The sequence below is a fragment of the Larus michahellis genome, chromosome 1 (genome assembly GCF_964199755.1).
Source record: "Larus michahellis chromosome 1, bLarMic1.1, whole genome shotgun sequence".
Lineage (NCBI taxonomy): Eukaryota > Metazoa > Chordata > Aves > Charadriiformes > Laridae > Larus > Larus michahellis.
Window position 1 is genome coordinate 15,476,948 of NC_133896.1, and position 27,124 is coordinate 15,504,071.

The window sequence follows — 27,124 nt, forward strand, 5'->3', positions numbered from 1 at the left end:
CAAATTACGTAGAGAACTGCCGCAACACCTATTTGTGGGAGAGAAACCCATTGTAAATCATCTTCAGAAAACAAGACAACTCTCCATCATGCAGGGACTAAGTCACACAAATTCTGGCTGAGCGCAGAAGGTACTGACGCAGTAGAAAAGCATCAGTTTAAAGTACTTTTCAGCTTAATGGCTAGTGAGTGGTGACTGTAACTGTTTATCTTAAGTCTGTTTCACAACAAGGTTAAACAGGTTAATTAAAACCACCACCTAAGTTGATCAACTAGCCTCACCTCCCAGTGATACAGATCAGTTACCACTAAGAGGTAGTTTAAGAAGCTACTGGCTCGTTACCATCTGTTACCACCACCTAGCTGAGAGGGACTATGTACGGAAAACGATCCGCCTCAATATGAAATTTAGCAAGTTAGCATGAACTGTGCTGAAAGCGATTTACACCATCTTTTCTGACTTCACCTTGATATGCACTAAGAACACTTGCGCTGTCAGTAACTGCTTCAGTTGAGAGACGCCAAGATTCCAAAGAACAGATGAGTCAGTGGGATTTGCCTTGAAGCAGAACCAGGACCCTAAACCAAAATGGCTATTGACGGCCATGCCTCACTGATGATGCCCACACAAGAACTGGCTGCACTTAAATTATTTTTTAAATTGTGTGGACACACATGCAGTGAGCCTTTAATTTTTGATTCATAAAGAAGCCGCCAGCAAAAATGAAGCAGAATAGTACCAAGGAAGCAGGAGGTTACTGCATATCGTAGTATTATACGGACTATAACGATTCTTACTGTCTGTGTAAGAACTAAATACAGAATTTCATCTGACAGTCATTTTATGCTCAGCTCATACTTTTTCCTGGTGTCTGACAGTAACAAGTTCTCCTTTGCTCTAGGGAATACAGACAATGCTACAGTTATCACAGTGTTTGTTTTATTCTGCATATCATATGGAAAACACTTAAGGGAAGCCTTCATTAATTTTATTCCTTGGCTCAATTTTGATGAGAACCAACTGCTTAGAAGTTCAAGAGTTCTCCCATTGCTTCTTGGTTTGTACAGTGTAAACAAATTCACACTGCAGAGATAACACCACAAGGCAGCTCTTAATACTTACAATGAAATTTCTCACAAACACGGGAGAAAGACAAAAACAGCTGCCAGAGAAGCACATACTTGAGCCACCACCAGAGCAGATGGGCTATGCCGTGCTCTAGACTTCCCATTTTCAGATGAAGGAAGGAATAGCTTCTAGGTCCACATACACTCACATAAATGATATTTAATCACTGCTTCACACCAGACCACAAAAATCAATGAAGCACTGTAATAGCCTTTGCTGCCGTATGATTTTCAGAACTATAACCAATTGCAAAGTACAGCTTCATAAAAACTGTGACAACAAAGAGATTATCTGTTCATATCACATTTAAAACCATGCAACTTTTCTCAGTTTAGCAGAATTACACGAGTTGTAGTCTACTGAGAGGAAAATCTAAAACTAGAACTTCTGGTTTTATGCTGCTCATCCTGTCCTGCAACCTAGCAATGTTTGTCGCATGCACTGACCAGTCTTCTCCTCCTATCTTAACCGATCCATACCATTTTCTGTCAAGTGCATTTGTTGTCTTTAGAATATGGTTTTCAGAACATAAGGTCCCCATTCCTCACATTTTTACTAAATTACTTCTTTCTTCTCCCCTCTCCAATTACGTAAGAATAATGGCAAGGCATGCCAGAGACAGACACATACCCCAAGAGGTCTGGGATGGTGTCCAGAAAAATGACAGTCTAATTTCTCAGATTCTTCAGCTCCATCCGCTTCTCCTTCATCACTGGACAATCTGCTCGTTAAATCTCCTCCCATGGAAGGCAGTGGCAGTTCTGGTACATACCCACTGTGGTTTGAAGAACTGTTGCTGTTTATGCTATTTGCAGATGATGGTCTAGGAGGAGAATACACATTTAAATCATCAGTGTTCAAAGGCTCTGCAAACCCACCTGCAGGAGTCAAGCGCCAAAGTCAATTATACCAGAAATGATCACATAGTAAAAGATAGGACAGTAAAAGATAACAGAATACCTGACATTTGGTCTTGTCAGACATATATCACAGGTTCTTACCAAGTTAATGTTAGCAGAAGCACCTTTGTATTGCCTGAAATTTTAAATTTGCCACGAAGTTGAGTTTAAGATCTTGAAAGAGGCAAAGTATATTAAAAATGCAAAAAAAATCAGATGTGTAAAATCTTCTTATGTTGCACTATTACTCTGCTACTTGATTAAACCCAAGGGTCCAGTTATGAAATTTTATTTCATACCAAAATCCCACTGAAATTAGCGTACTAAATATCATGAGAGCGTTTAGCTGACATCTTCTACAGGTAGATTAGTGAGTGAAGTAACTGGGAGAACCTCTTACAGCATTGTAGGTTTTCTTTACCTTTGCTAAAAATCCAGTAAAACAAAGCGGGAATGCCTTTGCACCACAGGGCGCGGTGGTGCCTTGCCTTTCAAAAGTAGCTTGGAAACAAATCAGGTTAAAAGTGGGGGTGGAAAAGGATTCTCAATTACAGTGTGTACAACCAAGTATGTACGTGGACCTCTCTGGTTGGAGCAGCCATCCACACTGAGCAAATTCTGAAGAAGATCTTCAAACTCATGAATTTCTGCTGTCAGGACACAGTAGTCACTGAGACTGTGGACAGGTGCCCTCTTCTGAACTGAACGGGGATTGCTCAACAAAGCCCATCAGCTAGAAATACCTGCTGCAGCTGCTGTTGCAAGGCGTGGATTGTGCGAGTGCTCCTCAGCCTTCAGGAAAAGTCGGGCAGGTCAAGCCGAGTCACCGCCAGTGACGCCAGCAAGCTTTGCCCCAGCGGAGCAGGGAGCACCCCATAACCCCTTCCAGCAGCAGAGCTGCAGGCTCGCTGGCTCCCCGCCGAGAGGTAGCAAGGCTTTGCTCTGGCACGGCTGCTTGCAAAAACAGAACGGAGGACAGAACAGAGGTACTGCAGCAGGAACACGAGTGTAGATTGTAAAAACACAACGTACGACTGCTAAAATCCTCCTCCTCATGTACCACTACCTTTGCAATTTCTTCAGCTGACTCTCACTGAATAGCATTCCCGTTTTGTTTCTTTGACTGTGACAGCCACTAAAACCAATGTCTGCCTGTCCCTCCGCGCTACTCTCTATGTAAGGACTCTGTAAGGTCACTCCTTTTACAAGGATTATGCGGACTTCTCACCACTCTATGTATTTACGGGTTTTCTTTTATTGTCCTTTCACTCAAACGCTGTAAGACCCACCTCCGCCACTGTATGAATAAAATTTCATTACGGCTTGATGAACACACCGAAAACATAGGAAATGGCTGTCTCTGTAAGACTTGAGATAGCAAATACAACAATCTCTTTGAAACAGGGACTATCTTAGCACAAAAGCCTAAATGGGCACTCAATCCTGACCAAGGCTTTTGCAAAGAAAAGAAATATGAAACAAAATGAATATGAACAAAACCAACTAGTTTAGCTCTACCTACTCCAGCCAAAACTAGTACCAAAATAACCCCCCAGCCAATGACACAAAATACAGGGGAATTTTACCAGAGGATAAGTAGAATTCAGTAGGTCCAATACATCACACTAGTTTTACTAAAGGGATGACTTTAGAAGTTTGCCTTGTCTGTCAGAAGACTGCTTTTGTCCTTAACAAGAAAAATCTTCAAAATGAGGAAAGACATGCTACGATAGTTTGAAATCAATTGTTTTAAGAACTAGCTACTTCCATTGCCATTTACACTAAATTACAGCTTTTTTTGCAAGACATTCCATTAATGTAATTCGTGAAGTTTTTGCAGAGAAAAATTGTACGCACGTGCAGAATTTCACCACCGGTACTTACCCTGATTCTTGTAAATAGACTTTTATTCACAGAAGTGTCAGAATGACTCAAATGTAAATGTTCCTAATTATTAGCGACCATTTTAGCAAAAAAACACAGTTAGTCTGAGATTCCGATCAGAGGGTGGACACCACTCCTCACCCCATTCCCAATCAGATCACAGGCTACCATGGACAGATTTAGGCTAATATAAACGTGCTAAGAGAAACTCTTATCTTAATACGGTGTACAATGCAATAGCCTAAAGAAACACCAAATGCTTATAAAATAAGCTGTGCGAAAGGCTACGACATTCCAGACTGGAGAATTGCTTACCTTGGAAGTACAGAATTTGGTGGTCTAGATTTTGCAGGAGATGTTACTTTAGATTCTTGCCCAGAGTTCACTGAGGATCCTGACAGAGAGTCTTGTGCTGGTGCGGGCTGGCTCTGATAGCTTTCCCTTGCAGATGGTGGATGCTCTTTGTCTTTTGCAACTTCTTTTTCCCTGGATCGAGCTTTGTGTTCAGCTAGAAGGATGTCAAACTGTTTTTTACGGCCTGGAACTGCTCGTCGATGATTAAGTGAATGAGTCTAAAAATAGGGTGGTTAAAAAGCATTTGTGTGTGCATGACATTGTTTATGAGTCCCCTATACTTCCGATACACCACAACTCTACAAGATAAAATCTACTTCAAACAACTTTAGCCACAGTTATGGAAATAAAGCTGTTATTCCGTATTATCTTTGATAATTTATGAAGTCATTCTTAAGAAATGCCAACATGAAGGCTAAAATTACTTTTTGCAACAATTTTCATATAATAGAGTCTATTGACTTACCTTTTCCAAGACAGAAAATATAATTCCAATAATTTTAAAATATTAAGAAGTAACATCATTGTAGCTCTTAACTTACAATGAAAAATTGATTTCATTGGACTGAAAAATGTGAATACATTTTAAAGTGAATTTAAATGATCACCTCTACTGACAGGCAGCGCATACACATACAAATGTTCATTAAAAATCTCTTACATTGCTGCTACTTTTTGACATGAGACTTATTACTATCACAAGGTCAGCCTCCAAGTAATTTTTTATACCCAAATCATGTTAATTTTTTACTAAAAACTGATTATACTTCAGCATTGTTGCACGCATGGACCAAAAAAGGAGCATTTAAAGTTAACGCCCGTGCTTCTACATGAAACATCAATGCTTTTTGCATAACAAAATGACAAAAAAAAAAAAAATCTTTTTAGAAATATCAGTGGAATAATGCAGATGCTCTGATTCAAAGAAACAGAATTACTCAAAAGAATTACCTGAAGACAGCGTCTGAATACCATACCCATTGTCTGTAAGACAGGAGCAGGTATGACCTCTCAAACTACCGTGGTAGGATTTAAACTATAACAAAGCATCTGATATTTTATCTTCTAAGAAAAATACCTTGCAGGTGAGCGATCTTGTGCAAGGTTTCTTTGTTTCAGGATCCAGTACTCCACAGTGTTTATTTGGGTCAAATTCTCTTTCTGTTTGATGGGGGGTGGGTAGAAAAAGGAGAAAAAAAAATAGATTATTACAGAAATTTTAACCAGAGTAGTGATAATTTTTGCCTGATAGAACTTAATTCAGCCAGGCTGAACCTTAACCACCCATCCCACCCCCAGCACCCCATAATACTGCCACGTGCCATTTTTTGTCCTTACACGTTTCAAACTATTTAGAGCAGGATTTCAGTCACAGACTTTGTAGAAGCAAGTCTGCTTGCAGGGCTGGGCTCAGCAGAGTGGCCCAAACACGGGACCAAGCCAAATACCCACAAGTTCCGTTCCCTCTCTAACACCGACTGCCTCCGGGGCCACGAAATACAGCACGTGCAAATCTGGCTTCGAGTTTGGCTAAGACACATACAGACTAAATACCACAAGTGCTTTCGACGACATTCCTTTGACATACTCAGAAACTCTGAAAAACCACCCACGTGTCTCAAAAGTTAATGCAAGATTGCTAGTGGCATTTTAAAAACAAAATTTATCTAAATCTGTCCCCTAGGTCTGTGTGAAAGTGACATCTATGTTAGTTCTTATTCCCCTAAGTGAAGGGAGGCATGGAGTTTAAAGTTTGCAGACATTGTGAAAAAAAGGCATTTACATGAGGTCTACTCAAGATTAATGTTAAAGGTGCATTAATATTTAATATGCTGTATTTGCATATTTCATTTTCATTAATATTTTAGTATTTATATACCACAGATAGCATCACCTCCTTTAGGTTATGTTAATATAATTTTAGGGTTTGCACTACAGAGCTGTGACAAAACTAAGGACATATACCTTTTAGTTTATGCTGCCAAAAAAATATTTACTATGATATTTATATACCTTTGACGTATGTTTTAATTGGCAGACTGGTTTGCTTTTGTTTGATAGTGGAATATAAACCATTTGCTAAAGCCTATTTTAACTATACAGTGGTGTTACATTCAGATATAATAAACATCCCATACTCAAATACAACATTTTATCTGAGGATCCAAAAATTCTTCATAAACAAACAAATCAGAGTTAAGATGAAGACAGCAATTCACAGCTATGTTACAATGTTGTGACAGCATCACAGCAGGCAGAACAGCTGGAAGAAGAAACATGAGACTAAGTAGCCTACATTACAGGACAATTATCGTCCAGATAGCGCAATTACTAGCAGTTTTATGTATTCTGCTATATGGACTTAAAAATGATAAAGCAAACATTAAATAAGTGGTTATATTATTAACTTACGAGCAGAGACATCCCACAAAGTGAGCTTGGAAAAAATAGTCAGAACTATTTTTTTGGGTGAAATCTACAAAGGGACTGAAATTTGCCACAAGTAGTTGTAGTTTCTGTGGCCTTCACAGCACAACAGAAAAGTATCTGTGTATGACCATTATAAACATTTTTTTCTAGTTAATAGATGAAAATGCATGCTCATGTGCTAAAGGATTTGATCACTCCTGTTTTTTGAGTGTATGACGTTCCCATCACGGTTTCCCGAATCCCTCATCTAAAACCCTTTAACACAAATTAAAAAAAAAAAAAAAAAAAAAAAAAAATCAAACTAAATAGACTATATGGACTTATAAATATGCCTTCAAATAAAAAAATCCCTAGGGTAATCATAAGGCTGTGGAATGAGTTCTGAAAGTCACCAGGTGAGGACTGTTTTGGATCAACACGGAAACCTACTTCAAAAAAAATGCAAAGTGCTCCCTTTGGGAGCATCCAGACTGCAACTTGTCAGTAACGCTGTCCCAACCAAGACGTGGGGACTTGCAGGACTGATTACAGCAAAGCCAGTTTTTAGGAAACCACACAGAGGTAAAATCAACATAGTGAATTAATAGTCGGGAAGAGTGGACTTGCTCCACCGTCTATCAAGCAACACAATAACATGATTTCCCTGAGAAACAGAAAATACCAAACAACCAGGGAAGCACTTCTCCTGTGGCTGTTCCAGAGCAGTCACGAGCATCTAATTGCCAGCTACAGACGTGCGTGGTTTGGGCAACACATTAAATGAAGATTATCACCTTCTTATTAGTAATGAAATGCAGCTTCTGACCGCCTCTGTATCAGGAACTGTGTAGCCTGAGAAGCCCTAGACTGCAGTGCACAGGCACAGCTTGGGAAGGCTGTTTCTCCAGAATGGACTCCACATTTGGTGGACAGAGTAAAGGGTGTTCATTATAACCTCAGTGAAAGAAGAGGAAGGGTCAAAACTGAACTCTCTCAAACTCCTGTTTGCAACACAACAGATAGGCTTGGTTTGAATTGGGCATCTGCATTCTTTAGCTTCACCCCAAAGAGAATCGCAACTAAGGAAGACTTAGAAAAAAAAGTATGTTTTTTTGCAGTTTGCTACTAGGGAACACTGATCCACTTATGCTGGGCAGCTACACACTGTCTTTTGTAGTTCCACGAGCTGTTTCCTCTCTCTCACCAACGACAGCACTCCTGAAAAGACGGCAGGTTCATTCATCACCCAAACAACCACCAGCTCTCAGCAAAGAAAAAACCCAAATTTCAGCCACAGTCAGGGAAAGGGTATGAGAGAGAGTGGAGGCTGCTAAAAAGGAAAGAAAACAGATGTAAACCAGCCAGACCTATTAAGGAGCTTCAAAAATTAACAGCTGTGCAGTTCCACAGCAGCAGACTGAAGGAAACCTAAATCCCCTAGCCACCATCACATTCTTTTAATGTGAAATGAATTAAATTTATGGGATATCTAAAATAATCACCTCATTGACCTTCCAACATCTTTTTCTCAGCCTTCCACAGTTCTGTATAATAATGGAGAGGAATCCATCATAGTGACAGACAATCTGCAGGCCATTCATCTACGGTGCTCTCAGGACTTGTCCTGTTTGCATCATCGTTAAATTACTGTGTTCCTGCATCAATACACGAGGCAGCAGAAGCAAGACTGAACAGATTCTAAATCTGATAATGACAGAGGAGCTTTAAAAAAAAAAAAAAGACTATAATTTCTGTGGATTTGTTAACCATATAAAAGTAAACTAATGCCTACTGGAGCGCTCAAACAGTCCTGCGCAGAGTCCCAGCCTGTTTGGAAATTTCCACCAGTGAGACGTTCCCTATCCTAGAAGACGCTGCGAGTGACAGCTTAGAGACAGAACAGCGACGGAGTCACTTCCACTGAAAAAACAAGCAAGCTGAAGGAAGGCCCTACAGAAATGACTCTCCTTTACAAAATTTTCAGCAAGCACTCATATAAAAAAATGTATAAGTATCACCTACAGCCCTGTGGTGGTATGTGGCGATGTGAGGAAAACAAGTATCTAAAAAAAGTATCATTTTCAATTGCCAAGTAGAAATTCAGAATTGATTAGCTAAATTAAGCATCTAAACCATTAAAGGAAATAATGGTTTAAAAGAAACCAATATGTTAAATTAACTGCAAAATATAGAGCGTTTTTATTAGAATAACAAATTGAATCTCAGCAAGTGAAATGTAAGGTTTAAAAGCCTAATCAGCTACTTTCTCTTAGTATTTTTTTTTGTTTTGTGGAACACTACAATAAGCAACGGTTCTGTTTTCTTATATGCCACTAGTTAAGAAAGCAATCAGTGTACTGAATCCTTTAAGGCAATGGCGTTGTTCCATACCCCACACAGCCCCAGCAAACACCTCGCGCTGCTCCGGAATCAAGCCAAGGTAGCAGTACCGTAGGCTAACTGCCAAATTTGAGAAAATGAAAAAAATAAACCTGATATTCAGTCAAAAATTAGGGCACACTCATTAACTGGAAACGAAAGCATTTATCTTGTACAACTTATACTTGGTTCATAACTAGTGCACATTTAGAAATCATGTGAACTAACTTTCTGCCAAGCTGACGATCTAATGCGGATCATGCTGCCATTAGCAAAATTAGCCTTTCAGTACACACAAGAAGTTCCTGACCAAATCACAAAGTACTGCCAGCTGATGAATAGACCCTGCACAGCGCCTGAAGCTGTAAACTTGAGTCAGTTACTTTTGTTTAAAAACTAAAAAATCCCTCAAAACACTTTGTTTCCTTTCATTCAGAACAAAAATATGTTTTCAGCTTTTGGGGGGCAAATTCTCTACTTGCTGCCCAACAACCGGTATGGGTCACCTCTGGGGAACTCCACGGAAAATAATTCTTCTTCCCAATGAACGGCAACCTTTCTAAGGGAGCCTCTGCCCTCCCGCGATAGGGCGTTCTGTGCTTTGGTGGCAGATTTCCACGGGGACTTACATCCTCAATATTGCCCTGCCTAAGGCCATGCAGGGCACCTCCTCGTTAACGTCGCTCCCTCAACCCCACCGTCCCGTCTTTCTGAGAAAGACTGAGATCCCCACGCTACAAACATGTTCGCTCATATGTGAAACACAGGGGGAAAGGGGTGGAGGGGAATTATGACTTTTAAGTGTATCTCCTTAGAATTTTCTAGTATTGAAAACCAAGAAAGAAGATTCTTTAAAAACTCATGACTTGGTGGATAATCCAATATCTTAAACCTCAACTGTTCCACTTGACCATGACTGTACTAAAGTCACCCAACCAAGGCACATTTTCTTTTGTTGTAATCAGACCCAAGTTACGTTACAGAAGGCCTGAGAAAGCCTTCTGCCTTTCTGTTTTAATGAATTTACTTCCATAAAAATTTATATTTGGCCTGTTGACCAGTTGAGAAATGCATTAAACACTAATTTCAAGCTAAACAGAATGTGTACTTTAAAAATATTTTACACATGCTAAGAGTGTGAAAGCTTTCTTATTCATATATGCAAACTGGCATCTTACAGCAAAAAAAAATCAAACCAAACCAGGCGACAGCACTTTATTAGTACATTATTTCTGAGCTATAGAAATATTAATGAAGACAGACAGACTACCCCAGAAGATGAACTACAACATCACTTACCTGAAAGTCTTTTGTAAGGCTTGTTACTGCTTTTAGTGCCATTTTGGTGTTTCTTGTCTATTGATGGAGCTATAATTCCTTTGCCGTTCAGAATCTTTTCTGGTGACGGTGGCACTGACTTGGATGTCAAACCAGATTTAACCAAGGTTGGAGCAGGTATGGTGGATGAAGAGGCTGAGGAGGAGGTGATGGTGGTAGTGGTTGCAGAATTCATTTTAACATTGGCACCATCTGCCTTCACTAGGTTAGGGATTTTCTCTAGACTGACTACTGGAACAGGAACGCTGCAAAACCAAAGAAAAATCTTCAAGTTGTATTTTCTGTACCAAAGATTAACAGTTACTTAATCCCTTTCCACAGATATAAAAATTTTGATGCAAGTGACACAATACCTTTAGACCAGACTAAAATGAAGTATTTAGTACCATTACCAACAATTTTTGTTCAATCAAATGTTTACAAGCCTGGCAGTGCAGAGAATTATAAAATCAATGTTTGTGGGTTTTTTTTCTTAAGATTGAATCCCTACTATTCATAAGCAAAATAAGTTTTTGGTACTAAGCAAAACATACCCCCTTACATATATGGTCCCATGCCTTAAACACAAGCACATATCAGGTATGTGTATGTTGCACTAAACTCACCCCGATAATGAAGTAGTTTGCTAACAATATTAATATTTTGAAATAAACACAAAAATAATTCATCTGCTTAGATGCGTCTGAATGACATACAAGTTCTGGAAACTAGGAGAAAAGAGATTTTAAGCACAGAAATCTTAACAGCGGTCCCTTCAAAAGCATTAAAATCCTTGATGAATTGAGCATTATTAAAGTGTATTTTCAGTAAAATCTTAGGAACTTAAAAATAAACATTCCCAATATAATTATTAGCTTAGTTGGCCCTTTTCAGAATACAGTTTGCAATAACTAAGTTTTCCTAACTGAACTACCACGACAGTGTATTTGTGACACTAACTAATGTTACTTTCTCAATCTGGCAGCAAAAAAAGATTGAGACAAGTTATTTTCAATTCCAATGTTATTTTAACTTTTTTGGCTCCTATCTGCATGAGGAAATATCCAACAACGATAGCTGCTTTTTACCTACCCAACAACTCCAAAATTGAATGTCTTGTGACTACGAATTAATATATACATTATACACTCCTCCTGACTGAAACAAACCCAGAGAAAAAAATATTAATTAAAAAAGCCCTAAATTCTCGAAGCTTTCAACCCAGGTTTCATTGGAGGCCACAAATGAAAACATCTCGCTTGATTCAATTCTTCTCCTACACTGCCTGAACAGGTGATTTAGCCAAATAGCCAACTATCTTCCTTGTAAGCAAATTCCCATATGGATCATGCAAAAATGACAATTTTCAGACTATCATTACACAGTGAACAAACAAAAGAAACACAAGCTTTCTTAAATACAAATGCAGTGGTGATGTTTAAAAGGTAAAATAAATTCCTCATCTAGAAGCATGAGGGTCTCCTTAACAGTATTCCCATATTTTCCTTTCTGAATTGCACAGAACTAAGCTAACCTCCCTAATTTTAATCCCCAGCATAAAGGTGTCAGTCGAGGAGGCTGACCCATACAGAAAAACTTAAAACTTGGTGAGTCTTTAATCTATTATTATCTTAAAGATTTAATTTTATGTACACACTTAAAGGCAAAATTAAACATATTGATAAGGAGCGTGAAATTACTCCCTAGCAAACTGTACTCAAAGAACAAGGGGTTTCTTGCACATCGCTGCAGTGATTCTGCATGGCAGCGCAGAGCTTCTACCAGGGCATTACCCCTGTGACATTTGTTAAACACACAACCCCTGGTAAGTTGGATATGTTCTGAAGCACGCTGGCGTGCTGCAGCTCAGGTCAGCAGAGTTTCTTGACAGAGACGACACCGTTGTCAGTCTCCCAGGACAAGGCACCACTTGCCTGTCTGCACATCACTGTACGGTTTGGGGCTTCCCCCCATTCACAAGTCTCACATAATTTCAGTCTATTTTGTCTGAAAAATGGCACCTTTGCTGCATTCTTCCTATGGAAGGAACTGTTAAGAGGTATGGAGTTTCTGGAATCAGAAAAAGACGACTTTGAGATGGCATCCTCCATGGGACACCCTTCGGAAACACGGGAAGCAGGGGCCAAAATCACTCAAGTCTTGACCTTCCTGCTCTACTACAAAACCTCTTTACAGCTGCTCAAGATGATACGCAGAAAAGTGCGGCGTGTGTGGCTAGAGAGGATTTTTCCATACTGGAAAGCTGGTAATCTTTGTTCTAAGTGTATTTTAACATAGAAAAATGTACAAAACCTGATATAAGCAATATGTATATAAAACTGAAAAAGAAAAGATTTAGACACCAGGACATATTCTGGAGCTGAAATTATATGAAACTTCCATACCCTGTGGTACCAAAAATACAGCAGGCAGCTAGTCAGAATACAGATCTGACTGCAATGAAATATAACTAAGGAACTAAGCAAAAAAATTTGACTTGCAAAACCATAATTGCATGAAGTATTTCAATGAATGCAGACATGGAGCTATGAAAGAGAATTTGATCCTTTACTTTTTTAAACGGCTCTGAATTTATTGAGTTAAACGATAGTCAAAAATTGTAACAACTCAGGGTAGGAATTAATTTTTTTTTTTCTTTCAAACTGATGGCAATTACATTTTCTGAAAATAGGAGAATTTTTTTACTCTAGATCACGTAGTTTTACTTTATAAAAACTACGTGAAAAGACATGAACAAATCTTAACACCCAATTTCTAAGATATAGGGCCAAGTGTATTATCTGGTCTAGTAGTAAAATAGAGTTAATAAATATGAAAAATGTTTCTTTCTTTTGCAGTGCTCAGAACCTCAAATCCTAGGGCACATATGGATGGATCACCGTGATAATGAAAAAAGTCCAGGGGAGGAAACATTTTTGCTTAGTTTTGTTACAGAACAAGTCAACCTTCATTATGCAGTTTATTGCAATGTAGAAGAAAAAAGAAAAATAGTCCAATATTTGAAGACAGGCATTCTATAGGACTCCTGGCAGACTACAGTAAAGTATTTGAGATTTTAGAAGCTACAGGTGGCAACTTCCCCCCCCACCTTTTTTTTTTTTAAATTAATGTAAGTGGGTACTGCATTCAACATTAAGGATCTCTAGTTTCATGTCAGCATAACACATAAAGATAAATCAATAACTAAAGGGCCAGTTGGAAGCTGCACAGGACGAGTCATCCTGGTCAACTACTAAGGACTAAGAAGGGAAATAAATCACAAATGCTTATATTTATATTCGATGGTTAAAGAGAGTTCTTTTCCCAAACTGAGTTTTTTGAGCGAAAATTGAAGACTACTTTAAGAAGTTTGTTACAAAAAAGAAAAATAAAGTTTTTAATCACATTTACTATATTTTTAAAAGAATTTTTGAACAAAGAGCCTGTTTAGATTTATTAAAGACAACTGTTGAAAGGGACAATTAGAAAAACAACATGCAACAAACATAAAAACTGAGGACGGGCACCTGACAAGCAGTAAAAATTGGGAGAACAGACTATCGCCAAAGATATGTAAGAAAAATCTGTATTCAGTAAAGAGAAGTTTACTTTTTTTACACAACAGAAATTCTAATAATAATAGCAGCATCTAACTAAGGGACAGCAAAATAGTTATTAGCGATGCAAAAATGACAGAATTGTTCAGAATTTCTTCCATACTAAGAAAGAAGCGTGACAATGCTCTCCAATCAGATAAAAATGTTTTTTGATTCCCTCAGTAAATGTAAAGGGACAGCTGAAAAATCATGATTTTTTTTTTTTTTTTTTTTGCATAAGCAACTCTGGATAACGTGGCCATGAGTTCCAAAAGTGTTGGGTCTCAGCATATTATTTCCAATTGAATCTTGGAATATTTCGCAACTTAGAGAAGCTAGCTGAGTGCTGCTGTTGCATCCACGCTGAAAACCCAAACCAGAGTGTCTTGGAAGAAAAAATGGAAAAAAAATAATAAAAATAAACTGAGAAACAATTAGTTTACATGGTTTTGCTGAAAATGAGACCTTGGCAAAGAAATCTGGTTTCACTTTTTGATAAGGTTACCAGTTAAACTGACAAAGATAACTGTGAAAACGTTCCAACTTTTGAGAGGCATTATAAAACGCAAATAAAAACAGTTTAAAAGCAAATGTTAAACAACATAAAACTAAAAACTAGTTTTTCAGAGATTTGTAATTCAATAAGGGTGCTGGCTAGGGGGACTTTTTAGCCATCGTTACCAAGTCTGACATGACTGAAAACTTCATGGGTCTTCAGAAATAAATGTAAGATTACTGGTAACAACATTTGCTGTTGGAATCAGGATTGAGGGAAACCAAATAATGAAGAGAGAAACCAAATAATGAAGAGACAAAGGCAGTTATAAAAGGTATGGAGTGTTTGGTAAAGTTCATTCGTTCAAAAAGATATTTTAATACAAGCAAATGTGAAGTTACACATGAAATAACAAGCTATTCAGTCTGCAGTGAAATACGGGGAAACAACATACTGAAAAATAGCGAGAGAAATATTTAGTGGGCACAGTGGATAAGCTATTTGAACCTTTATTGTATTGCTGTTCTTATATTAAAAAAATTATACAGAAAATTAGATTAAGGAGCAAATTTAATTTTCATACGTCCCTGGTTATACTGATACTGGAATATGGCTTCCAGTGTTGCTCATCAGTGGTTCAATACCAATGTTGATGAATTAGAAGGAAACTAGAAAAAGGCTACAAAAATACCTGAGGGCTGCACAAAGTCCCTGATTACGACAGGCTTCAAAAGCTCTTTCTCTTTTTCAGATAACTGATTTTCTTTTGTTTTCTCATGTTCTTGGTCAGGCAGCTGGACCAGATGATCATTGTAGGTCCCTTCCAACTGAAATGTCCTATCCTATCCACTCCTTCCGCAGAATCTGTGACAAACTCCCAAAACAAGAGTGAATTTCCCTCCTAAGTATCTTATGGCAATGTTCTTTTAGTTCCAAGCCATTGCTTGTCAGTGTCATTCCCAAGCAAGAAAAATAACTGCAGTATGTCACAAAACTCCTCATACCCAGAGCTCCTTATTAACTCCATTTTTCTTTCTTCAGGCTTTTTAAAACTATTTTTCCTTGCTGTTATGTAATTTTGCTGGGTGGTTTTTTTTTTGATCATTCATAACTGTATTCATTCTAAAATCTCAGACACTCATTGAACACTCTTCAAATTTGTGAGAAAAGAAATTCACAAACATTTAAAAACATAAAACATTGTTCTATTCTACATTGCTGAGATGGTCTCTACAGCGTAACAAAGTATTTGTGATTTAGTGGTAAGAATATGTGCTCCAAGTTAACTCTGATGAATTTTTATTCCAAATCCATGCTGAATTAGAAATAGCCTTAAATCTTGACTAGCTTCACTTTCTCAGCCTCAGCACGAATAATGGTATTGCCTAACACAAAGAAATAAAGACTGAGAGATGATTAAAAAAATCCTTTGAAAGGTGACATTATAAATTTTAAATGACTACCCATAGTTATACCTTTGTGATTCTATTTCTGTTTACAGTAAGAGTGTCAGTTTTCTACATGTTGATGAAAACCACATAATTTCCATCTCATTTTCTTCATTTTCAAAACTTCTGGCAGGCAATGGCTAATCCTTGTGGAGGTCAAGGCCAAGGAGACTCGCTTCGGCTGGTATCTCAGGGCTCGCTTACTTTAACACTTTACACCAATTTTACACTGCCTCAGGATCACGGTCGGGTGGAAATGAACATCCTGTAGCATTACAGCACCAAAATGCCCCAAGGCAGCACTTGGAAGCTGCGCTGGGGCATGGCAAGCCAAGCAGCATCCTTTGGGCAGGTCAGCAGGGAGGGAGAGAGCTCCTGGCCATAGGAATGCCTTTTATAAAGGCTAAGTATCTGGGGTATTCTTATTAATTAAGATCATTTGTTCATTATTATTGCCTTTTTCTCCCTATTTCCTACCCTTTTTTCTATACCTCTTACCACCTCAACTGCAAGCTTCAGAAAACGACGGTTTACATTTCTCTTGCGCACAGCGCAGTGGTGCTCCAGCACTGCTCCAGTCTCTAAGCGCTGCTGTATTAATAGCAACAATGTTAGAGATACAGGAAAAAAAAATATCAGAGCTGACAGATATTTCTAGATGATGTATTCACAATAATCCTTCATATTCCAACTACAAGAAGGGAAGTATTAAAACAGCGGCTACAAAAATGAAACAATTCCAGACCTCTTTAATCTGATCATTCTGATCATGCTTTTTAAAGTATTAGCCGAGGAGCAACCTGAAATTCTGCAGGGCATCTTTGAACAACACAGCATGTGAAGGAGAAAGAGGGCTGCTCAGTCAATGTTTACGATGATGACTCAACCAAAAAACCCCATAATGGATTAAACAACGGAAGAGTTGGGTCTCCACGCAGGCAGGCATGACAACAGACGGACCTACTGGGCCATGCTGCTGCAGAGGCCGTTGCTGAAATACTGCTAAATGTAACAGCTAACATTTAAGAGAGATGCTGTATGAAAGAATCAGGCAAGCACAACAAAGGTTATTCCAGGTCTGGAGAGCAATCATTACAAGTGATACAATTCCTGAATTAAGCTAATTTGATAACAGTCTGGAAGAAGCTATGTCAAGTAAATATTTGTGGCGTGAGAATACAACGTAACAGACAAAAGCACTGAATAACTGGAAGCTTCTGAGGATGATAAACCACAACACGCTTGGATACATGATGAATCCTATTTGCATTTTTGAGACAAATGCATTTTGTGTCGATTGAGTATTTCTTTCAAAAAGATAAGCGGGTGAAATTCTATGGCTTGTACAGACAGCTGAATGGAAGATATGATCTTATCTTAAAAAAAAGAATAAATTTTATGAATAATTTCTCCTTTAAGAAAATCAGACCTGATGAATAATTTCTAGAATTCTAAATAAAAATTACAATCCAGTAATGAAATAGGAATAAACACTTTCTTCCATAACAGCTGTCAGCTCTCTATAACCTGTGATGATTATCAGACTGATTTTATTCTTTAACAAGTCATGTAATCCAAGGCACTTAACACTAAATTTTGAAAGACAATTTCACTGATCTCCGCTTTAGACTGTTTGTGATTTGTTTTGTGACGATTACAATATCATTAACTACTATATACCTCATTTTTCCCCACTGGTAAAACAAACCCACAGTATTATCTACCAGCTGAGCTGCAAGAATTAGGTAATTCACAGGTGCAACTACTGACATACTCGTTGCTAAAGCATTAACAGAGCAGTACAACAGTTTTAAATGGCTAAATCTACCTTGTTAATCATCAGACAATGTTTGGGATGTTCCAAATAAAGGGAAAAGGGATTGGTGGAAATGCTCAGATATTTTGTTCCTGTCCAGCTTTTACTGACTGACAGAATGCCATCTGTTGCCAGAAGGGAAAATATTGTTTATAGATTCAGTTAGTATGCTGAAATGTGGATATGTAAGCTGCTGTCTGTAACACTAGGATGAGAAACAGGTTTATAGTCAATAGTGTTAATATTCTAAAGTTCTTTCTGATTTTGTTTTAATTAGACTTAAAAAAAAATCCTCTCCTGTATAAATCTCCTCTTCAACACTGAGAAGGAAAGGGCAAGAATTCAGTCAAGAATACTTTTCTTTAAAACAGTAAATGAGGCACACCTTAACTAGAATAGCCTCTATCTCATCACTGCATGTATGTAATCTAAACATCCAGATCTTCTGTTTTCAGAATTATATACCATAATTATCCAGAATGCACATCATGCTTTTAGAGATGGCAGGTTCAGATCTATAGCAAGATTAGATTTTTATCAAGTTTGTTCCAGTGCAAGGTCAATTCTACAGCTAGGCAGAAGCTGCTCTCTGAAATCGCAAAAGCTAGTGCACGTTTCAGGCAGAAAACACGAGCTATCACTTCAACATAATTTGAGTTTATGTTTTGTCTCATGAGTCAATGGTTTGCATTAGATTATTTACTGCTTTAAGGCAGTTGTGTCCAGGAACCCTACCTAAAATCATGACCTTCTTACACTAGATATTACATATAAAAGGAAAGGATGTTTACACAGTTAGCAGATAAAACTTAAGAAAAAGGAAGTCTTACTATCTCAAGTTTACAGACACAGAACTGAGGCTGAGGAGACTAAGGCGTAACAGCAGCCTGTGCAGAACCAGGAACGGAACCCAGATCTCGAGTCACCAACCTAGTGACCTAATCACAAAGCATCTTTTCTGTAGATAACAAAACAGTTTTTTATGGTATAAAATAGTGACCCAGTTCTGCTTTCATTTACATTTTTGCAACTCTGCTGCTATCATCACAGTCACAGGAGGATGGGCCTGGCAGTCTCAAGGCCTATATGTTTATATATATCACAGTATATGATGTAAGATGCCCCCAAAATAGTGATTTCTGCAGCCAGAATTTTCTTCTGCCTTCTTACAAGGCATCAAACATTATCAAAATACAGCACAAACTCCAACAGCAGCTGCTATTGAAGATAAATGACTATAACCAGTAAGTTTTCATGAACATCAGTTAAACCAATATTAAGAACTCTGCAAAAAAATATCCTATTGTTTAAAAGTATCAGTTTTAAGGGATGATACTGTAATGGAAGACGGACCTTAAAGATAGCAAACTGGGTCAATATCTCACTTGCTATATGCATCTTAGAAAAGCAGACAGTTGATGGAACATCAGAAAAGCAATCCAGTCCTTTTTGGTCTTCCTTTATATATACGTATTTTTAATTTAAAAGCATGCCAGTTTCCTCCCTTAGGAAATGTAGAGGCTTAAACTGTAAACTTAGATAAGAGTTTTTGTTTTTTTGGTTTTTTTTTTAATGATTGTGAAATATACATAGAGATACTTGCTAGTTTTTGAACACCAACATCTTTGGTAACTATTATTTTTGGTACTTACCATGGTTTATCCCGTGATACTTTTGAAGGAAAGACTGTGTGCTGTTTGCTACTGGAGGTAAGTAGATTGTCTTTGGGCGTTTTGAATGGCTTTGAGTTGCTGCTGACAGGGTTATGGCCGCTGATACAGGATTTCGGTTTCATCTGTACTAGGGATGTCCTGGAATTGCAGGCTGGAGAAGCTGGAGAAGGGGAAGGTTTACACATTGAACCGTGTCTTCGTTCTGTAATGAAAAAAATAATAAACTTTACAATATTTCATAGGCTAAAAGAAAAAAAAAGAAGCCAGTGAAGAGGAAATTGTTCCTCTCTATGCTAGCTACAATGATTTCATCGCTCCAAAGAAAATCAGTTCATTATCGTTGTCAACGTAATCAAGCCAAATGATAATTCAACAAAATCAACTCTGTGAAGTGCTCTGAAAAATGCAAACGTAGTAAAACAAATGCTAATATAATAATCCACCAGAAAATATCACCAAGAAATCTCAAACCATTTTTTAAGCAATATGCAACCACCAGCATCATGTGAGGTACGCTAGGTGTCCCAGCTCTTTCACGTAAAGAGGAAAGTAGGTAACAACAGCTCAGATGACTCGGTGAAATACACTCTGACAGACATGAGATTGCTTCTATAATGGTTTATGAAGAATTCATGTGATCTGGTTATTGGGCAGTTTACTTTATGACTACCTTGTTTCGAGTTTAATGGGAAGCTATAAGGAAAACAACTGGAAGACTGAAAAGTAGCGAAAGCTCTACTGCTCCCAGACCTTCCAGAGAAGCAGGCTCCGCCTGGTTCGTAGCTTGGAGGTTACCTCCAAACACCAATCAAGGTAAAAGCTTACTTTTTTCCACATAGAGCAAACGGCAAGTGCAAAAAAGCAGGAAGTTCATGTATCAGTTACAAACATTGCATCTAGAGGTCAGGCCCTTGTGTAAGCTCTCTGCTCACGCTCACACGAGAGACCTCTTAAGTACTGCAAAAAGCAAGGCCTTGCTGGCCCCACAACAGGAGAACAGGCTTCAGGACAGACAGACAGCAGTAAAATTGTATGAGTTCGGTTATTATTATTATTATTTTAAAATCTAAATGTCCTGTCCCTGATATAGTTAAATACAGAGATTGTTTTAACAAGGTATTTGGTCATTCTTTACAAATTTTATACTTCTCCGGTATATAACCTCCAGCTGGATCAGAGTATGCTGCAAAGACTTGGTGCTGCAAACTTAAGCACAGCTACAAAATAATACAAGAGACGGGAGTTGTTTTTGCCGAGAGATGCTATAAATCCTTAAGAGACCTGTCCTCCCAGTTGCGGGAGCTCCCTTTCCCCGACGGCATCACCCCGCAGGGAGCCAGCCCCGGTGCTCCCCAGCTGGAGGCAGCGGGCGGCAGGGCCAGGCTGGGGGAAGAGGAATTTTCTGGTCTGCAGGACCGTGCCCGCAGCAGCTGACTCCGGCTTGCGGCACCCTGGCACCAAGAGCCTCCGCGGCAGGGGACAGCCAGGTACCGCCGCTACTGACACACTAATCAAACGTAGCAAGTGTAATGTAATTATAGACCGAGAACTTCGGACAAGCTGGAATTTCTCCTTCAGCACGCAGTGATTTTTCCTCGCCTAAAGCCTTCAACACTTCACTTGAAGAATCCAAGTGGGTGCTGCTCCTTGAGCTCGCACAGCATCGCCCCGGCAGCCAAGAGCAGGCTAAGGATGCAACAGCGACCTGCTGCCGCTGCAATGGAAGGGTCTGCGTTTACATCAGCAGCCCTGTGCTTGCCAGTTTGATATTTCAAGGGTAACTAAGAAAAATTTTCCCACAGAGAATCAAAACACAACAATTTGTCTGGCATCCTCACAAGTAAAAACTTGCCAGTAGCAGAAGGATTCATCCGTGATTAATTTGCAATAGACGAATACCTCAAGAACAAAGATAAATGCTTAAAAATTTTTTTTTTAATATATAAATAAAAATAAATAAATAAATAAAGAGTATTCCAAACTGTTTCTATTATACCTCCAGTGGCTAAATAAAGGCATTTTCTATTAAAGATCAAGCACTTCCATATGATCATAATCACAGCTTTAATTGCAAATGCTGAAATTCTTCCCAGATTCTCCTGCAACTGAAGAGCTATAGTCTTAATTTTTTTTTAAATACAAAAATATTTTTTATTTAAATACATAAATATTTTTTAAATACATAATTTTTTTTTTTTAAATATGATCTCGCCTCACACCCCAAATGCCAACTGTCGTTTGCTGGTTTTCACCCCGCCACACACCTCAGCGTGCAGCCTCTGCCTTTAAAAGTCCTTTGCAGGATGTAGTTAATTTACATTCACTTCACCTCACACTTGTGGCAGCAACTGTTTAAGCTCTGCATCTGCCTCTGAAATGCAGAGTTCCATTCACAGAGTATTTATTTCATTAAATAATAGTTATTGTTTCAAGACTCACCAACCTTCTCAGCAACTACTTGATTTTAATTAGCTTAATAAAAATTTGCAACTTTTCCATTAATTACTTAAGGACTGATGAAAAGGAACTGCTATGTAATGAACAAACCCAAGCTGTATATAAAGTGAAACTTGGGAAAAAAATTTATTTCCATACACAAATTATATAAATTCAGAATTAATTACTCCAGTCTTCACATCAGCTACTGGTTTTCTCAAGACTGACTGCCTTCCAGTAAACTGTGTCTTCGATATCATCCCTACGGATATATTTGGAAGTGAAATACACTACTCTGTTATTAAAATTAATCTTCCGGAAAGACGGACATTCAAGATACTGACCATCTAAAATTATATTTTAAAGTCATCTAAGTATCACATACCATAGCAAATTATTTTTTAACAGTCTCTTTACACTGAATTTTCAGTCAAGCTAAACATTTGTTGCTTTTCCCTAGACAACTTTCTCAATTTATTAATTCCCAAGAGCAAACCAGTATATTAACTTTGGATTTTTTACTATAACATAGAAAAGGAGGGAAGAGGCACTGTTGTGATATGACAATGTAATAAAGGGCATGCCACGATTTTAAATAAATGTTTACTTGAAAGACTGGGAAGGAAAAGATTACAAGATTACTTATTTTATCAGAGTGTACCAGACCGGTGGTCATTCTTGCAATCAGAACCGACTGCTCTATTTGGCGTTGCCTTCTACCTCCTCAAACCTCCCTCTGCCCCCAGAACACAGCTACATAAAGTCTTCTACGTTTTAGACAGACCCCGATACATATTTGAGAATTATCAGCATTACCCAGATTCTCTTGAAATTTCCTAGAAGCAAAATAGAAATTATGACCACTGTAAAGTCATACAGGAGGAAGAACATAAATAGCCAATGCCACACAGCTGTCGGTGTCCTCAGATGCTGCTCCGACGGGGAAAATCTGCCCATTTGCTCACACAAGCGAACATCACTTTAGTGTCAGCAGGAGAAGGTAGCAGCAACACCTTACATTTAGGGCCACTGTAGAGCACTAGAAGAGTAACTCCTTCCAAGGGGGTAGAAAACCCCTGTTTGAGCTGGGCAAGCACGGCCACAGGAGGCTGGACTTGCCAAAGGCGTGAAACCTCACAGAGAAATCTCAATGGTGGGGGCACAAATCATAACTAAATACTGGTATAGTCCTTCTCAAGAACCATTGGGTTGCCTCCTGCTTCCTCCTTCCTTACTACATATGTGGTAGTGAATCTGCCTCAGACATTGGTAATAAGTTTCAAAGAGAAATAATAGGAATATATGACTAAGCAAGAAGGCTGTCAGCTGTCAAAATCAACTGCTTGAGCACTACCACGCGGCAGTGCTCCTCTATCAAACTGAGTTTCCTGGTTACATCTGTTTTTTAAAAATTTATACTAATTTGTCTATTTGTATTTTACATATATATATAAATATATAAAATTACAATATAGAAATCTGCTATTACACAGCCTATGTAAGAAATTATTCTGTGAATAAAAGACATTTGCACACCAAATAGTTGCTATAAAATTTGATATTCACATAATAGCACATTCAGGAGACAACCAGCCATCTGTGTAAAAATTTCTATGCTCGTTTGCAGTTCACGTGTAGATAGATCAGATCTTTCAGGGCAGGTGAACTCACAGACACACACAAATCTGGATGTGGCTGTCCCTGGTTACATACACAAGTGGCATAGTTACTGGACATAAATGAACGTAAAGTAGGCTCATGAAAATTTTTGCCCCCAAAAAATGAAAAAATCTTGCAAGGCAACTAGAAAACCAGTTATCACTCATAAGATACTAACTTAAATTCTACATGCATTTCAGTTGCTGCAGAAGCCTGCAACGCTATGAAACGTGCTCACGTTTAAAATCCGAAAGAGAAGTTTTCCGATTCATTTCAATACTTCCAAATGGATGTTTACACTCCACACAAATAACAACACATATTCTGTTTTGTTTCTAAATACCAGTTGCTGTCAAATCCAAGAGCAGAGAGAACACAATCAAAGTTACAATCCTCTTTACCGCATTAATCCCGCTGCAACCTCTCAGCTGTCTCAGCGCAGCCACTGCAGCAAGTGACAAGCAACATGTGACTTCTGCTGTCAAACAGTTAATGTATTAATGACATTAATCTCAGAGGAAAGTTTAACACTCTCTCACTGAATTAACTGCACTTCCTAAGGAATCGATTTCAGATCAATATCTGTTATTTTTTCTACTTAGTGGCAAGAGTCTAAAAGCACAACACTATATATTGTCCTAACGCGCAGTACAAACTCTGCATCAGTAGCATTGCGAGCGATCTTAAACTATTCCAGGAGATTCTCCACGTCCTATGGAAACATGGATGGAGTCCAACTTTCTCAGCCAAATCTGAATTGTTTGCTAGATGTGAAGTCCTTATGTTGTTGGAGACTTAACAGTCCCTGAACCTCCAGAGCGCCTCTCCCATGCCCTTGTATTCCATTTCTAATCCTCCTTCCTGCATCCTGCACAATGCAACCCCCTACCTTTCCCCAAAACCTCTGCTGCAGCTGCCAAAGTCCTCTAGGTCTGCCTTTGAATCTGTAATTCCACTGGATACTCTCTGACAGGTCACCAGGGAATACTAGCAGCTGTTTTGCAGGAAACGCCACATCTCCTTCTAATCATAAGCAAAAAAGCAAAGCAATAGAGGCAACATGAGCTCCAGAGCCACAAGCACAGTATGTGGGAAAAAGAGGCAAAACCACATTCTGAGTAGAAAGTCTCTTCTCGATTTTTTGCCTTGACTCTCTCACACAAGATCAAGCACTCAGCTCACAGTAAACCTTGCAGACAACGACACAACAGTAAATATGTTGCCAGTAAAATACGCCAACCATATGTTTCCAGTTGGACTGCAGTAGTTTTGTACCCAAAAAGATCTTTATATGATCTTGAAACTGCAGATATCTCTAATCTAGACTACAAGCAAAAACCATTTCTTAGCATATCCCACCTACGTCCATTCTTACCCAACACGCGCTACTCAAAATTGATCGAATGAACAGCTTTTGCCCACAGTGAGTGCCTTCTCCATCGGTGAGATACAGAAGATTGCAGAGGAAAAAAGTCACAATACAGCTTGAGCGTAGAGAAAGATATGCTTTTGGTCTTTTAGTATTTTTTTTTTCAGGTAGTTGAAACTAAACACCAACGAAAAAATCCTTCTAACGTTGCCAGAAAAGAGATACTAGAACTCTGTCAGCAGGAGTCATTTTGAAACATTACTCTTGTTGAGCACGATCTCACTTCCTGTGTACGAGAGGCCTAAAGCAAAAATCGATTTTAGGCTGACCCACGAATAACTCAGAGACCCCATGTTATGGATTATAGCTTGGCATTACACTTGGTAAAAACAAACAAAATATAATGCTAAAACCCAGAAAGGTAAGAAAGTTACTTGCTGTTAGTAAACATTACAAAACAATAAAACTCCTTTTACGCTTGTATTCATCACAACCTTTGAGTTCATAGCCCTTTTACTTAAAATAGCATAAACTAATTTATCTGACCGCCCCAACACAAGATTAATACTGTTTGCTATTCCCCATTTACAGTATTTAAGCAGATAGTAATGAAATTCAGTATCTCATCCACAACATGATTCTGTTCCAGTAACGTATCACAGTCTTGTTGACGAAGATGTTACCTACGGTAACTCCATACACCACCTATGTACAAATTACAGTTTTTCTATTTACAGTATATCCTGGGGTGTTTTGTTGCACAGCCCTTCACTGTGCAAAGTTGAGCAACGCATACTAACAATTTCAGTAAATAGTACAGTGAAACCTGCCACCTTGTACTGATCCCAGTTCAAAGTTTGCAAATGTACTTGGCATTAATTCTAATAAAACTAAAACGGAAAAAAACCCCACACATGCCCGAAAAGCGACAGCCAGCAACCAGAAAACTGAACAACTAGACTGCTTGCAGAAATGTGTCATCCTGCAGTAACTGGCAGCTGGTTCATAACAAGAGTTCATAAACACCTTGTAAGCACTTTCATTTTGCAGCCACAGTCTACGAAAACCTAACAAAACCCAGTACGAGAGGTTAAGCAAAAATAAACTTGGATTCGATGCTAGCAAACTACAGCATAACGTTGCAAGACCGAAGGAGAACTTTACCAGCTTTTTTGACAAAACATTATTCCAAGTCCAGCAGAAAAAGTTTGGAAATAATATCTGCAAACCGTTCCACCCTTCTTGCGCTGCGCACTGGAAAGGAAACAGCACAGTCGGTTTCATTTTGATACTTCTTGTAAACTGACAAAGGAAATAAACTGCCAGCTCAAACCCCCGGACTGATCCACTGCATAAAACGCAGCTCCACAATCGCAAGCTTCATTCCAGGTCAAATGACATAATTGGGAAATTATCAAGTGCTAAAATAACCACCCTTCTGCTGGTGTTTATTTACGATAAACACAAGCTCCGCTTTCTGACATAAACCCACTAAAACGATTCTCCATTTCACAAAGTCTACAAGTGAGTAGGATCAGCAAAATTATGCAAAACATCCTGCTAGAAGAAGAAATGTAAACTGAGCCACTTACAGAGAGGAGCAGGCTGCCAACTTAATCTGATTCTACGACGACTGTAAACATGTACTTTTGGAACGTGAAACGATTCACATTGCCACAGATGCCGTCAGAGAAACACAGCAACGTGATTAGGTATTCTGCACACGGTAAAAAATCAGGCAGATGACCTGCCGCAGCAAATACCAGATCAGTGCTCGCACACACCAACTGTTTTGACTACAGGCACTTGTTAAGCACCAAGTTTCAGGTCCTACCAGTTGGACACCAGAACTGATCCTGTGCCAAGAACAACAAGCGCTGAAAACGGCTGCAGGGTTTTGTTTTTTTTTTTTTTTCTGTTTTCTTTTTTTTTTTTTATATAATTGTTGATACAAGTCCACTAACTGCAGAAATGAACCATAGTGCAAAATTAAAAGCAGCAAAAAACACAAGTGTATATTTAGAGGAAGACACTGCGTTTTTTTCTGTCTTGATTCAGGAAAAAAGGAGGGTGTTTTGTTTAACACAGTAGGACAAACCTGCTGTTCTCCTGAAAAATCTTTTGTTTAGGGCATAACTTGGCATTTTCTAGGGTAATTGTAGGAGACAGGAGGAATAATCTCTAGAATATCAGTAAATTACACTTAAGTGGCCAAATCTCTTAAAAATGGCCAAATTCCACAAAAGCCACACACTCAGCAT

The 27,124-nt window shown here is 38.5% G+C and overlaps 1 protein-coding gene across 5 annotated transcripts in view; it reads right to left on the reverse strand.

The window, feature by feature from the left end:
• ATXN7L1 (ataxin 7 like 1) overlaps window positions 1–27,124 on the reverse strand; it is a 116,250-nt gene that overhangs the window by 12,625 nt on the left and 76,501 nt on the right. For 3 of the 5 annotated variants that reach the window (XM_074578405.1, XM_074578491.1, XM_074578741.1), the window contains 5 exons: window positions 19,379–19,601; window positions 10,353–10,636; window positions 5,344–5,426; window positions 4,227–4,483; window positions 1,759–1,951 (listed from right to left, as the gene is read on the reverse strand). In XM_074578405.1, the coding sequence (XP_074434506.1) occupies window positions 1,759–1,951; window positions 4,227–4,483; window positions 5,344–5,426; window positions 10,353–10,636; window positions 19,379–19,601 (1,040 nt within the window). Of the gene's footprint in view, window positions 1–1,758; window positions 1,952–4,226; window positions 4,484–5,343; window positions 5,427–10,352; window positions 10,637–19,378; window positions 19,602–26,027; window positions 26,256–26,455; window positions 26,600–27,124 lie in introns of those variants that run through there. The other 2 variants (XM_074578562.1, XM_074578652.1) reach the window with 2 other exon arrangements.